Below are 15,383 nucleotides of genomic sequence, written 5' to 3'. Positions count from 1 at the left end.
AGTTTTGATTCAGAAAATAAAGTCACTATATCTATTATCATTTTTTTAAAATTATAAAAGCAGAGCAGTTCAGCCTTCAGGGAACACGTTCCTCTAAAAGGCATATATATTCTATGTTTCTGAAATTGCAACCCATATGACAGATTTTTGAGGGGGATATAAAGAATTGGAAAACATGCTTCCATTTTTGGAATATCTAACCGGAAGTAAATTTTACAGATTTCAAAACATGAATAACACTGGAGACAGGCCTCTTATACTTAAAATTTTTTTTATTGAAATATAGTTGGTTTACAACATTATGTCAGTTTCACGTGGACAGCATAGTGATTCTTTGGGGGGGGAGTCTATATTTGCTGAATGAACATTGACTCTTTCCCTTAGCTTCTATAAATGAAATAAATATTTTCTGGTACTGGATCACTTCTCAAAGCAGAATAATGCTCAATTGCTGAACTAAAGATTACAACAATTTCTCTCAATGATGATGAAGATATTGTGTTTATTACAAGACCTTGGGTTCCAAACAATGAAACCTAAAGCTTACTTGAAGTGAAAGGGATCTCATTGGTTTAAAAAAGGGATTTAAGAAAGAATTTTTAAGGAACTATCAGAGTATTTTCAATGAAATATAGATATATAAATGCATTTACTACATCACTTCAGTGATGGGTTTACGTTTATAATTTCTGAAGCTTTCAGTAAGTTATTAAATTATTCCCTAAGGAAAAAAAGCAAAAACAATTCCTATTAGTTCAAATTTCACTAAAAGAATAAATATCAATTCATCTTATTTTATTTGTTTCAGGGAGCCTACAAGAGTAACCAGCCCATCAAAACCCATGGACCTCAGAATAACAGACATCTATTATATGAGCGCTGGGCACGCTGGGGAATGTGGTACAAGCATCAGCCCCTGGATTTAATCAGGTACTGGATTGATAACGGAAGACATATTATGCTATTTTGTTATCCTTTTCTTATTATTTTATTTACCCACCAAATTATCTGTATTAGTTAGGAGGTGATTAAGAAAAAAGAAGCCACTATACGTCTTTTCAATGAAAGGAACTTAATTTAGGGAATCAGTAGCACAGGGGATGGGAAAGCTGAGAAATCAAACAGAAATGTGAGGCAACCAGCGATTAACAACAGCAGAAAATTGCTAACAACCCTTAAAGCTGGAGGGAAAATGAGATGAAGTATATTTCAGAGCTTACTACCTGAGCCGTTGGGCAAGAGCTATGCCATCCACGAGTAGGACTACCTGCAGGAAAATGAAGTGTTGAGAGTCGAGCCACAGAGAATTATGGAGCCATAACAAATTATGGCTGCTCTGGAGACAGCCCTGAGGACAGCCAGGAGAGGAGAAAAGATATGGGCTCCTCCCTTCCTTCCACCTTTGAGACTTCCAGTACCTCCCAGTGTAACTTACCAGCAGCAATTTACAAGTGAATCTATATAATCTACTTTCCCATGAAAACAAATCCAAAGAGGAAAAGGCAGAAAATGGATCTAAGAGCAAAGAGAAAAATGGCCAACATAGCATCTATGCATGTATTTATCCTTCAACAAATACTTAGTGAGTGTCTATTCTATTCCAGGAGGTATATCCTCGTAAATAACTGCTCTCAACTTGAATTAGTCTTGAAATAGTGTTATATTCATGATTTATTTTATTTTGATGGAGAATAATTTGTTCTTATTTAAAAAAATCAGGAAATATATATTAAAAAGGACTTAAGTCCCCAGATAACTAGAAATATTTGTAAAGTAAAATAAAAAAGAGCATTCATATTATAAGGTTATATTTGTTGATATTTTGAGTTGTTTATGAAATATAAATATCAAGAATAACTCATAACTATATCAGTCATTTTCCCAACAGGAAACTGATAGAACTGATAGAATAGAAGGGGTATTTGAAGAGAATTTAATAATAGAATTTAATATGCAGAAGTATAAATAGAATCAAGGGAGCCAACAGATGATAATGAAGCTTCCAGGGACTGGCAAAAGCTGGAAGCTGTTATCAGACCTAGACTTGAAGGGACAAAGGGAGAGAGCAGTTGGCAGAAATTGTTAAAAGCTATAATCATAGAAGAAGAAAGTCAGAGTAATAAAAATACCCCACATCTCTTATCCCTCCTTGTGATCTCCTGCTGGTACCTTCAGTTGGCCAATGAGCCTATCAGGAAGCAAGAAGAAGGAAGCATAGGTGATACTATGCATAGAGGTGAGCCTCCTGGGCACATAGCAGGAAGGAAAAGGGTAGAATGTGGAATGGATGTACAAAGCATACTATCCAACACCAAACCATTTTTATCTCAAACATTAAGTACTTGGGTATATCCAAAATCAAGATGCTTTGATTCTAATTCAATCACAGCAAATTATCAGAGTCTTATTTATGCAGGTTAAAGAATAATTGTTTTAGAGTTACATGAATACGGTGAGATGTACTAATTCACAAAACCATATTTAATAGGAATTAAAGTGAAGTTGGGATTTTCAAGCAAGCATTTCAGTGTCAACAGTTCTCCTATCTATAGGAGACATTGCTATTGCTGCCTCAGGTAATTTCACCAAGCAACTTTTATTTTCAATAAATAGGGTGATTCAGCTGCTATTACCAATTCTCTGGGTGTTGACTCAGAAGGGAAATTTTGCTTATGAAAATCATGTATTTTGTGTTCAAGTGGCTAAGGGGAGAGATGTGATGAGGGACCCACCCAAGATGAAGGCCATAAAAGAGTATAGATGGCATTTCAACAGGTGCCTGTTCTCTAGGAACTTTCTTGTTAACAAAATTGAGATGGCGATGAGGCATTCAGATTAAACTATACAATCTTGTACATAGCATTTTGTACAAGACCCAGTTTTCTACAATGAGTAGGAAGATTGCCTTAAAATCTGTGACTTTTTAATTATTTGGAGTTACATTGTTCTTAAGACTATACAATTTTGAGGACGTGAGCCTCTTATTGTGTGGCTTCCTGTCCATAGTGAGAGAAAGAGGGTGTCCTGGAATCAGAGTTTTTTTAATATACTTGTGTCACAGATGATGGACACCCACAGGCAAGGCCTGTATTCTCTCCTGCTGAAAAAGGCAGTTCAGTAATAGTGGATGAAAAGTGAGGGACTATCAATTCATTTTATTTTTTATAAACAACCATTCCTGAACATGTGTTTGTGTTTTGTTCTCATTTTAAGAATAGACTCAAACATTTAGTAGCCAACGCCTATCTTCGTTTCAATCTATTTTTCCATGGGAAATACTGGAATCTGGAAAGAATACATTTAAAAAATGGTCAACTACGAAACCTGCTTAACAAAATAGCTGTGTGGTTTTTTTTCAATGTTTCTCAATAGGCACCGGAAGGATTTAAATTTAAAAACTAAATGAAATGATTCTCTCTAAAAGAGGTCAACTTAACATTTGTTTTTATAATAGAAGTTTTTTATGATAGAAGTTATTTCAGCAGTAGAATCCTATTATCAAATGAAATGTCACATAGGACACCAGTATATAAAACATGAAAAGAAAGTGACGGTGGGTGAAGTGTGATGGGGTGACACCAATAGCAACCCCCTGTTCCTCCTTGCCCTGTCATGGTTTTAAAGAAATTTAAGGAACACCTAGAGATCCTAAAAGATTGTGACTTCCCACGTTCTAGGTTAAGGACATTTTCATTAGCCTTCTTTGCCTAGAACTAGCTTCTTCTCATGAAACAGATCTGAAATCTGCTGGAACTTAGGTAATTATACTCCTGTCAAATAACATTATTGCTCCTCTTAACCTTCAACAATGTATGATTTAAAATCTTGGTATAATGCTTTCCATATAAGGGGGTCTGTCTGTGCAGTCCTTTATAGTCATCGTTATAAAAATGTTAATAATATGTGCCAAAACCCTACTCCACCCCACAGAAGAACACTTGTTTAAAGGAACAAGTGGCTATATTAGAATAACTGTTAATATTATAAGCTTCGTCTCAGAGTAGAACACTGTCAGTATATAAGAAATGAATAGACTATTGATCTGTCTCCTAGGAGAAATAAATGAAAAAACAAAAAAATTAGGTAAATGGTGCTCAGTGGAGGACAGCTCCATGTCTACGCTTGGTAGAATACGCACAAATTTTGGTTGGCACAATACAGAGAATGGAGTAGAAAGAATGATTTTCAGAGAGAGAAGTCTTGTTAAGGAAAAACACATAACAAGAGAATTTTCTTCCCAGCAAGAATTTTTGCACAGAGAGGTATTCCCAAATGAACTGTAAAACACCAATCTTTAAAACTAGTGCTGGGACAAACACCAGTACAGAATTCCAGAAATTATTATTTTTTACCAGAGCTGTATAAACTGTGACAGTTACTATTGGCGGTAGATTCGGTGAAGAAAGAACAACTGAGTGGTCATCAGAACTGCCTTATTCATCTGCTACTTCCATATAAATTATGTTAATAAGCTGAAGGGAAATAAAATGCATTCATTCCCTTCACTTCTTTCAATAAAACACTTCCTGTGGTGGGTGCTAATGAAACAGGACACAGGTCCACTTTCAAGCAGCTTGCATTCTGATGGGGAAGGAGAGGAATAGGGGAGTGACAGGTAATTGTCATAAAGTTTTACAAGTTTAAGACACTGAAACATGGGTGAAGGGAATGTGATAGCAAGAGCAGGGACGTCTAACCCAGGTTTGAAGTGAAATCAGGGCAGGCTTCCCAGGAGAAGTGATATAAAGTACAGGATAAGTACAAGCCAGACAGGAGAAGAGGGTGAAATGTAATATTCCAAAGTAAGGGAACAGCATAAACCAAGGAAGGAATCATGTGCTCCAGGAACAGCAGAATTTAACTTTGTTGAGGAAGATGTGTGACACGGTTGTGCAGATTGTGTCTGGCATAAGGGAGTCGGGCCAAGGGTGCAGATAGAGACAGAAATCAAGTCTGCTTTCAGCAGCTACCTAGAGGGAGATGTTTTTCTAATTTACGCCAAAGCAATATGGTTTAGCACAGCTTTGTGTAAGGAAAACAAAAAGGGATTCTACTAGGAGGATGAAGAAAAGCAAGACCTGGCTTATAAAAAGAAAGAAAGAAACATACTCCGATAACAAATAAAATAAAATGACTCCTATAATGACAATGTTTAATGATAAACAATATCACCATTATTGGATTCATTAATGAGCAAGACTATTAAGACACCCCAGATGGAGCGCAGGAGGAACTGAGCCAGTATAGTCAATTGTCCATCTGAAATTGACTAGGTGCGACATCACTATTTGTAGTGTCACTTACGTTGCCTTAAGCTAAGGATTTGCTTTCTCATGCAGGCTATACTTTGGTGAGAAGATTGGGCTATACTTTGCTTGGCTGGGGTGGTATACTGGAATGCTGATTCCTGCAGCTATTGTTGGCTTGTGTGTTTTCTTCTATGGAATATTAACAATGAATGCAAGTCAAGTAAGGTAAGCTATTAACAGACTTATTAAAAAAATTTGGCCTTTCTTCTGATTGGATGAAAGCTTTATAGTAATGCTGACTATAAAAGTGAGTTATGGTACTAAATTTATTTGCTTGTTTTTGTTTTTGCAGGGGAGAAGCACTATAAAAAGGTCATTTCTATATTTTTATATGCAAAGTCTCTTGGATAAATTCTAAGACTGTTTCTCTTTATGGCAAATGTCTCTTTCTAGTATATCCCACATAATCAATAATTCAGCAATGCAATAGACAGTTCTATATAATTTAAATTTGCATAGTATTTTGTAGTCTTGAATGCTTTCTCAATACATTAATTCAAATAATTGTAATAGCTACAGTTCTTTAAACACTTAAGATATACAAAGACTGTCCAGATATATTGTTTCATTTTATGCAACTTTCATTACCACCTTTGGAGATGAGTATTCCTTTTAGCAGATGAGGGAACCTTCCATAGTTAAAGATGTCTAAACAAAATATTCATACCATATAAATCCTACCCTAAGTAGTCTCCTCTCATGAGAACATAAAATCACTTTCTACTTTCTTCTTACTCTCTATGAGAATAGATTTATGAAAGATTTTAGCATCAACTTAAGATATCAAAATGGTAGTAAAATAAGATTTGAGAAACATCAAACATTTATCAGAATGGTGATTTTTCTGTTAAAGTTTAAATGACTCAAGATTTGGATATAGGAACAAAACATTATTATTCAGCAGAGGTAAAAGTCACATTAAAGAATTAAATGAGTTAAAGAATTAATTAAAGAATCCTCTTAACAGCATGTTCTATTTACTACACCACAAGGATTTCATCAAGTTCAACCTTGTATGATGCAATTCAAAATATGAAAAAGTACTTTTCCCCTCCTTCAAAAAAAGCTCAGTACTTTTTTTCCCTTCTGGTCCATCTTTTAACCATGGCCTTGCTACTGGGTAGTAATCATGACAGTTAATGGGACCATAAAATGCATTTCCTTGAAAATTCTTTATCTATATATATGTGCACATGCATTTGTATAACAATTTTGCCTAAAAGCAAAATATTTTCATTGCCCCAGGTTTGAACCCTATTCCATAACCAAATTCCTTGATTTAGTATCTCAGAATCCCCTTGTTCTTCCTGAAGGCCAAATGGTAATTAGCATGAAAACAAAGAAACACCTACTGTTCAAAAGCATTTCACTGAGTGACAAGTTTATTTCAGAGTTTTGCAAACTCACTACCGCTCTGGAAGGCAGCATCTTCCTGGACAAACATGGGCCCACTGGAAATATTCATCCCCCTTTAGGCATTTCTTTATATGATGTTGAATCAGTAACCTCTGAAGCTGAGAAGTGAGATTGTAATTTGGAGTTCTAGTGTCTTGAAAATAAAAATACTATATATATATATATATATATATTTTTTACTACTTCTCTATTCTCTATGAGTTTGGCTTTTTTTCTTTCTTTCTTTCTTTCTTAAGAGTTCACATATAAAGTGATACCATACAGTATTTTTCTTTTCTCTCTGGCTTATCTCACTTAGTGTAATACCCTGAAAGCCCATGTTGTCACAAGTTGCAAGATTTCCTTCTTTCTCATGGCTGGATACTCTTCTATTTTGTGTGTGCGTGCGTGTGTGTGTGTGTGTGTGTGTGTGTGTGTGTATCTCAAATTTTCTTTATCCGTTCCTCTGCTGATGGACACAAGTTGTTTACTTATCTTGGCTATTGTGAGTAATGGTGCAAAAACATGGGAGTGCATATACCCTTCAAGATCCTGTTTTCATTTCCTTTGGATATATACCCCGAAGTGGAATTGCTGGATTATATGGTGGTTCTATTTTTAATTTTTTAAGGAACTTCCATATTGTTTCCCATAGTAGCTGTACCAACTTACATTTCTATCAGCTGTGCACAAGGGTTCACTTTTCTTCACATCCTCACCAACACTTGGAGTTTTTTGGTTTTTGTTGTTGTTTTTGGCAGTGGAAGCGTGGAGTCCTAACCACTGAACTGCCAGGGAATTTACTATTTCTTGTCTTTTGGATAATAGCCACCCTAACAGGTATGAGGTAATATAAAATTGTGGTTTTGATTTACATTTCCCTGGTGATTAGTGATGTTGATCACTTTTTTATGTACCTGTTGATTTATGTATCTTCTTTGAAAGAATGTCTATTCAGTTTCTCTGCCTATTTTTTAATCAGATTTTTTTTTTTTGCTATTGAGTTGTATGAGTTCTTTATATATTTTAGATTTTAACCCTGTATCAGATATATGATTTGCAAATATTTTCTCCCATTTGGTAGATTCCCTTTTTAAAAATATTTATTTATTTATTTATTATTTGGCTGTGCCGGGTCTTAGTTGCGGCACACAGTAACTTTTAGTTGTGGCATGTGGAATCTAGTTCCCTGACCAGGGATTGAACCTGGGCCCCTTGCATTGCGAGCTCGGAGTCTTAGCCACTGGACCACCAGGGAAGTCCCCTGGTAGATTGCCTTTTAATTTTGTTGATAGCTTCCTTCGCTGTGCAGAAGCTTTGTAGTTTGATATAGTCACTCTTGATTATTTTTGCTTTTGTTGCCTTTACTTTTGGTGTCAAATCCTAAAAATCATTGCCAAGATTGATTTCATAGTTTTACAGTTTCAGGTTTTAAATTTACATCTTTAATCTATTTTGGGTTAATTTTTGTGTATGGTGGAAGATACATAGGTTCATTCTTTTACATGTGGATATCCAGTTTTCCCACCACCATTTATTGAAGAGACTATCCTTTCCCCATTGAATATACTTGGCTTTTTGTCGAAAATTGACCATATATACATGGGCTTATTTATGGTTTCTCTATTCTGTTCCATTGATCTATGTACCTGTTTTTATGCCAATATGTACTCTTTTGATTACTATAGCTTTATAATATTGTTTGAAATCATGGGGTGTGATGCCTTCAGCTTTGTTCTTTCTCAAGATTGCTTTGGCTATTTGGGATTTTTGTGGTTTCATAAAAATGTTAAGATAGGTTTTTCTATTTCTGTGACAATACCATTGAAATTCTGATAAAGATTGCATTTAATCTGTAGATCTTTTGGGGTAGTATGGACATTTCAAAGTGTGAAATTTTCTAATCCATGAGCATAGAATATCTTTGCATTTATTTGTGTCTTCTTCAATTTGTTTTGCAAATGTCTTATAGTTTTCAATGTATAGACCTTTCACCTCCTTGGCTAAATTTAATCCTAAATATTTTATTCTTTTTGATGTCATTGTAAATGGTATTGTTTTCTTAATTTCTCTTTTTGATAGTTTTTTGTTAGTATATAGAAACACAACTGATATTTGTATACTGACTTTTTTATCCTGCAATTTTACTGAATTCATGTGTTAGCTATAGAGTTTTTTGATAGTCTTTAGGGTTTTTAAAAAAAATGGTCTTTTAAAATGAATTGACAAAAGCAGAAAATGATTTTTAAGCAGTTAGCTACTGTTCAAATTGGTTCCATGGAGAACATATTCACAAAGTTTTCCCATGTGGTGTAGACTTCCTCCTCCAGGCTTACAAAGCTGAAAATGAACAAAAGGCAATGAAAGGAATAGATTTTCTGTTCCTATTGATTTACGTGCCAATGAAGTAAATTAGGCTCCTTTTGTATGAGATAAGTATTCTTTAACCTTTAGCACAAGGAGTGTTTTAAAAGGCTCTAGCAAACTCTTTTCTTCTGTGCTTTGTGGTATTATATTACTGCTACTTCTGTCACACTGTAATTAAGATCCTGTCAGACTTTCTATTCTAAACTAAGATAAGCATCACTGAATATCTTGACTTTCAAAATTTCATGGGACTGAATTTTTCCATTCAAGGTGTCAGACATGGTTAAGTCTTAGGTGTTATCATGGCGAGTGAGTGGAGGACATAGGGCTTTTATTTTGAGTTGCTTTGTTTTAGTTTTGTTTTAAGCTATTTTTTTGTTTATTGCAAGGTAACAAAATGTTGAAAAGCTGAAGATTGGGTTGTATTATGTTTCTACCAGCTATGTTCACGTGAATTAATGTCATATTTCTTACCTGCTCTGCAGTTAATTGTAGAATTACATGAAAATCATGTTATAGATTATTTATTGTATATATATGTGCATGTATATATTTACATGCACATTGGTCTTATACAATCAAAGGTGGTCAGTTTTGTGCCCTGTAGAGCATGTATCATAGCAATATAAAAATGAACAAGCAGGTAGATATGGTCCCTGCTTCTCAGGCTTTGGGTTTCAGGTCTGGGACAAAGGGCAGAAACAACTCTGCGGTCCATTCTTGCCTCTTTGGCATGAGAACTCTGTATTTGGTCCTCAGTACTGACCAGCTTTTCAAAAGCTGTTACGTCCTAAAGGGCCTCTCAAATCCTCTCCTGACAACATCCTCAGCAATAAGGTCTTCTTCCATTTATCAAGTGCCTATGATGTGCCAGGCACATTATCAATATTCATTACATAATATCCCAGTTGCATATTATCTCCAACTGGAGATGAAGAAATTGATGCTCAGAGAGGTAGGTGACTTAGGGGGGAATATCTAGTAAGTTTAAACCTATATCTGATTTTTTAAAATTGTGGTAAGAACACTTAACATGAGGTCTACCCCCTTCACAAATTTTTAAGTGCACTACAGTATTGTTAACTACAGGCACGATGTTGTTTGTACAGCACGTCTCTAGAACTTACTCATCTTACATAATTGACACTTTATACCCATTGAACAGCAACTCTCCATTTCCCTCTCCCTTACCCCCTAGGAACCACCATTCTACTCTGTTTCTATGAGTGTGTTTTTTTAAGATACCTAATATAAGTGGAATTATGCAGTATTTGTTCTTCTGTGCTGGCTTATTTCACTTAACATAATGTCCTCCAGGTTCATCCATATTGTTGCATATGGCAGAAATTCCTTCTTTTCTTAAGGCTGCATAATATTCTGTTGTATGTCAATTCCAGAATTTTTTTATCCATCCATCTGTGGATGGACATTTGGGTTATTTCCATATTTTGGCTATTGTGAATAATGTTGCAGTGAACAAGGGAGTGTAGATATCTCTTTGAGATTCTGATTTCTGTTCCTTTAGATATATACCCAGAGGTGGGATTGCTGGATTAAATGGTAGTTATGTTTTTAAGTTTTTGAGGAACCTCTGTATTGTTTTTCATAGTGGCGGTACCAATTTATAGTCCCACCAACGATATTCAAGTGTTCTAAATATTCCACATCCTTGCCAATACTTGCTACTTTTATTTTGTTTGTTTTGTTTGATAATAACAATCACACCAGGTATGAGGTAATACCTTGTGATTTGATTTGCTTTTCCCTGATGATTATATCTGATTGTAAAATCCATGCTTTACTCATGCTTCCATACTGCCTTCCTTTAAACCTACTTTCATATTACCACATTTCCCCAAAATGGACATCACCAAGCATCTTATTCTGTGCTTTGTCAGGTTAACAGGATTACAGGAAGCATCAAGACCCTAGAGCAGGTCCAGGCATCCATCCCCAAATGGACAAATTGCTCCCTCGTCCCATGTCTTAAATGGGTTGTAATTATCATTCCTTCCAATCAGCCCTTGATGTGTATATCTAACAACAGATATAAGACAAAAGAAAGCCACACTTCAAGCAGTGGTTTATATTATGAGTTTCTGCAAAAGAAATTAAGAAACACTCAAGTTGGGCACTCTCCCTCCATCTAGTGGTTGAGTAAAGTCAAAGAACTTTGTGATTTCATCTCAAATTCCATATTTTAGGCTAAAGAATACATTACCAAAATTGTTTAATATTTTTTATGTTACCTATCAAGTTGTATTTTGGACAACTTATAGAAAATCAGTTTGATGATTCCGGAAATAAAAATAAGGCTAGTCTAATGGCTGGGATTCTAGACTGAGTGCTTTGAAACATCTGTGCTTTTGTGTGATCATTTGGAAGGTGGGAAAGATAATATAGTGTTAACCAAACTTAATACCATTTTAGTATGAGATTTCAATGCAGGGCACATTATGTCATTCTCAAAACACAGTTAATTGTGATAGCAAGCCTATTTTAATAAAAATTTTCTTCAGGAGGAACGTTAATTCTTATTTATACAAATTAGTAGTATTACTAAGAGGAGGTATAATTGTCTCTTTCTTTTGAGTTTTTAAAATGTACGTTTTACCTGCTTCCTCCTACTTCACATAGACATTATGATTACTAGCAAGATGATGTGTGTGAAAGTGGGAGAATTATAGTATATACAAGACCTGTTATACCATCATTATTATTAATAGCAGTTTTTGATAGGAAAGTTCCTCTTAATATGACATAAACTTATCTGTCCTTTAGATGAGTTATAGGTGATGGAGAACTGGACCTAGAATCAGGAAAACCTAAACTCAATTCCCTAAATTACCTCTTGTTAGCTGTATGACCTTGAGCGAATCACTTAAATTAAACATCAATTTCCTCTCAGTTTGGAGATAGTTACCATTGCAGGAGACTGCATTGAGGACTAAACGTAATGGACATGGACCCACATTTGCTTTTTGTAAAGTATTGTATTACTGTATAGCATTATTACTTACTAGTCATTTCCAGTTTGGCTTGAGATTATACACATCAGGCATTTGAAATACACATGCATTATTTTTTGCTTTGAGTGTATACATTTTGAAAACATTTTGAAAACAGCGAATCTTGCTATCAACACTGCCAATTAAACTTTTAATAACAGTTGCATTTCCAGGCATATTTTCGAAAGCCTTTATATTGCTTTCAATATTTCCAAAGCATATTTACTTGGACAATTTATTTATGGTATACCTAGTGGGAAAAGGTCAGGTATGACAGATAAAGGCACAAAGCATCTTAAAAACAGGTTGCTGTGAACTCTCAGGCTGTTAGGCTTTTGAGAAATTGTTATCGATGCCCTATTCATGTCACAATGTCATCTATAATGTATGCTGAGATTTTTAAAAGATAGCATAGAACTTAAGAGACAAATATTATGAAGTTACATTCTAATAGAGAATATTATATATTTCAGTAAATAAAATCTATGCCATGTTATCGTGACAGTGTGTGTCGCGATAAACTTCCTCAGATTTCCAATGAACATAATGCACTGATTGACTGCAGTGGGGGCTATGAAATTATGTGAATTATGGATGCTGTTCATTTTGGTGATTGGAAAGCAATGAGATCCAGGGGAAAGATCGTTAGACCTGAGAAATCAGCAGAGTCAGATGTGACTCCAGCTCAGCCATGTCCAAGCCTGTGAGCTTGGTTAAAACACCCTCGGTTGTTCCTCACAAGATTATCCTGCATGCCATGAAATCAGGTGTAAAAGTGTCCTTGTGACAAAGCCCCACAGGTGCCTCCCGAGTATAAAATGTGGCCTATTATCATTACAATATCTTGGCAGAGATTTCTAAAACAAAGAAGCAAACAAACAACTCTGTATCACAAAAATCCTAAAAATTTGAGTTGGAGCCACTGTCTTAAGTTCTTCCTCACCTGTCCACCCACCCCCCTCCCACCTGCCACCCGGCCCCAACTATTTCCATTTCTTCTTTTCCTCCCTGCCTTGCTGCTTCCCACAGGGTTGGCCATAGGGGCTGAGTACCTCCTAAACATGGAGGTTCATGCTTTCTTTTTCTTCTTTGATTTCTCAAGCCAAGAAATTTGCAAGGCCACTGAAGTCTTCATGTGCCCTCTCTGTGACAAGAACTGCTCACTGCAGAGACTCAATGAAAGCTGCATTTATGCCAAGGTGAGTGTGGACCCTCACGTTCCTCTCTGTGTCCTCTACTTTTTCTAGGAGGCAGGTAGTAAAAAGTCCTCCAGCAAACTGCTTTTCACCAAAGTTAAATGTTCCCAAGTGTTTCAACAATAAATATCATTGACAACTGAGTAAAACATCACTCTGGCAATTACAGAAAGAGTATATTTTATTAGAATATCTTTGTCTTCCTTTGTTTTTATAAGTGTTTATTGCCATCATAGACCTAAAACGTCCACTTGGAATGACATCTAGATTCTTTTTTGGGGGAAGATGATTATTTCCATGGGTAGTGATAAAATTTTTATCTTCCATGAAGACTCCTGAAGTTAAATTACTTCTGATTTTACAGAGAAAATGAAATATACCAAAAGCTCTCAAATTGCTGCCTATTAGAATCACCTGAAGGGGGTTTTAAACTCCTGAAGCCCAAGCCACATCCCAGAGCAGTTAAATTAGAATCTTTGGATTTAGAACCTAGGCATCAGCATAACTTAAAACCTCCCAGGTGATTTCAAGGTGCATACAAGTTTGAGAAATGTGTACTTGAATTTTACAATTACTATTATTCATTTGTAAAGTGGTTTTATTAAAGTACAATTAACAGATAATAAAATGTACATATTTGAAGTATACAAATGAATACATTTTGGTTACATATATGCTCCTGTGAAAACATCACCACGATCAAGATAATGAACATATTCATCACCTCCAAAAGTTTCCTCACGACCTCTTGTAATCTCTGCCTCCCATCTCTCCCAAATTCCACTCCTGTGCTCAGGCAACAAAACTGTTTCCTATCATTATAGATAAGTTTGTATTTTCCAGACTGTTACGTAAATGGAATCATACAGTGTGTGATTTTTTTCTGATTTATTTCACCCAACATAATTATTTTGAGATTCATCCATGTCATAACATTTATCAGTCAATCATCTTTCTTTATTGCTGAGTAGTATTGCATTATATGGTTATATAAAAATTTGTTTATCCATCATCTGTTAATGATCTTTTGGGTTGTTTTAAGTTGTTACCATTTTAAATAAAGATGCTACAAATGTCTACAAATCTTCATTTAGGCAAGTAGTGTTATTTCTCTTGGGCAAATACCTAGAACAAAATGGCTGGATTATGAGATAGATGTTTAACCTTCTAAGAAACTTCCAAACTGTTTTCCAAACTGTTATACCATTTTACATTTCCAACAGCAATGTATGAGAATTCCAGTTTTCTGTATAGTCACTGATTCTCAGGGTGGTCTTTCTTTTTAATTCTAACTATTCTAATAGATGTTTAGAGAGATCTCATTGTGGTTTAGTTACTTGAAAAAAATTTGATTCTTTTGGGTCTTGCTTTTAGGATTTGTGAGATGGGCTCACAGCAGTGCTCTTTCTAGCACTCATTTTTCCCCACAATGAAAACAAGATCTTTCTGTGTACTCTACCCAGTGCACTGTGGATAATGAGGATTTCCAGTCTGGCTGGTGGAAACAGGCACTATTCCTGACTCTGTGAGCTTCTGAAACTGTTTCCTCTAATCCTCTCAGGGGGCTCTTTCCTCAGGTAGCCTCCTCACATTAATGCTCACTGTCTGAGTTGTCGCTCTCTGCACCCTGGTGACTACACTTTCAGTGTAGTAACCTGAGGCAATCATAATGCTCACCTCACTTGTTTCCTGCCTCTTAGGGATCACTGCCCTTCATTGCCTCACATCCAATCTTGAAATCTGTTGCTTTATACACTTGTGCATTCTTTGGTTGTTTTCAGAATGGGGGTAAAATCAATCTCTGTTACTCCATCTAGTTCAGAAGTAGAGGCCTCTATACAATTAACTTTTGACAAGGGTGGATGTAAAATCAAAAGCCACTCAGGATCCTACTAGGAGACCAAAACTTAGTAAAATTAGCTTCTGAATTATTTATTTTGAATGCATGGCATGGGAAAAATCTGTTTTGTTTATAATTTAATTTCTAAAACGTGCTCAGTGTTGAATTCTTTTAAATGTTCCACAAAGATGTCTTGTTTGGGGAAGGATTTTCTCAACACTTTTTGCAAAAACCAAGTGTATAGAGTCATTCGATGTAAATACGCGTG

The 15,383-nt window shown here is 35.4% G+C and overlaps 2 protein-coding genes across 3 annotated transcripts in view; one reads left to right on the top strand and one right to left on the bottom strand.

The window, feature by feature from the left end:
• ANO3 (anoctamin 3) overlaps nucleotides 1-15,383 on the top strand; it is a 275,901-nt gene that overhangs the window by 181,423 nt on the left and 79,095 nt on the right. For both annotated transcript variants that reach the window (XM_060303399.1, XM_060303400.1), the window contains 3 exons: nucleotides 809-930; nucleotides 5,340-5,474; nucleotides 13,182-13,278. In XM_060303399.1, the coding sequence (XP_060159382.1) occupies nucleotides 809-930; nucleotides 5,340-5,474; nucleotides 13,182-13,278 (354 nt within the window). The remainder of the gene's footprint in view (nucleotides 1-808; nucleotides 931-5,339; nucleotides 5,475-13,181; nucleotides 13,279-15,383) is intronic.
• Nucleotides 1-15,383, bottom strand: part of MUC15 (mucin 15, cell surface associated) — a 107,351-nt gene that overhangs the window by 81,325 nt on the left and 10,643 nt on the right. The window lies entirely within an intron of this gene.

Source organism: Globicephala melas, chromosome 8 (assembly GCF_963455315.2).
Source record: "Globicephala melas chromosome 8, mGloMel1.2, whole genome shotgun sequence".
NCBI classification, from domain to species: Eukaryota; Metazoa; Chordata; class Mammalia; order Artiodactyla; family Delphinidae; genus Globicephala; species Globicephala melas.
This window is presented reverse-complemented; position numbering and strand designations above follow the sequence as displayed.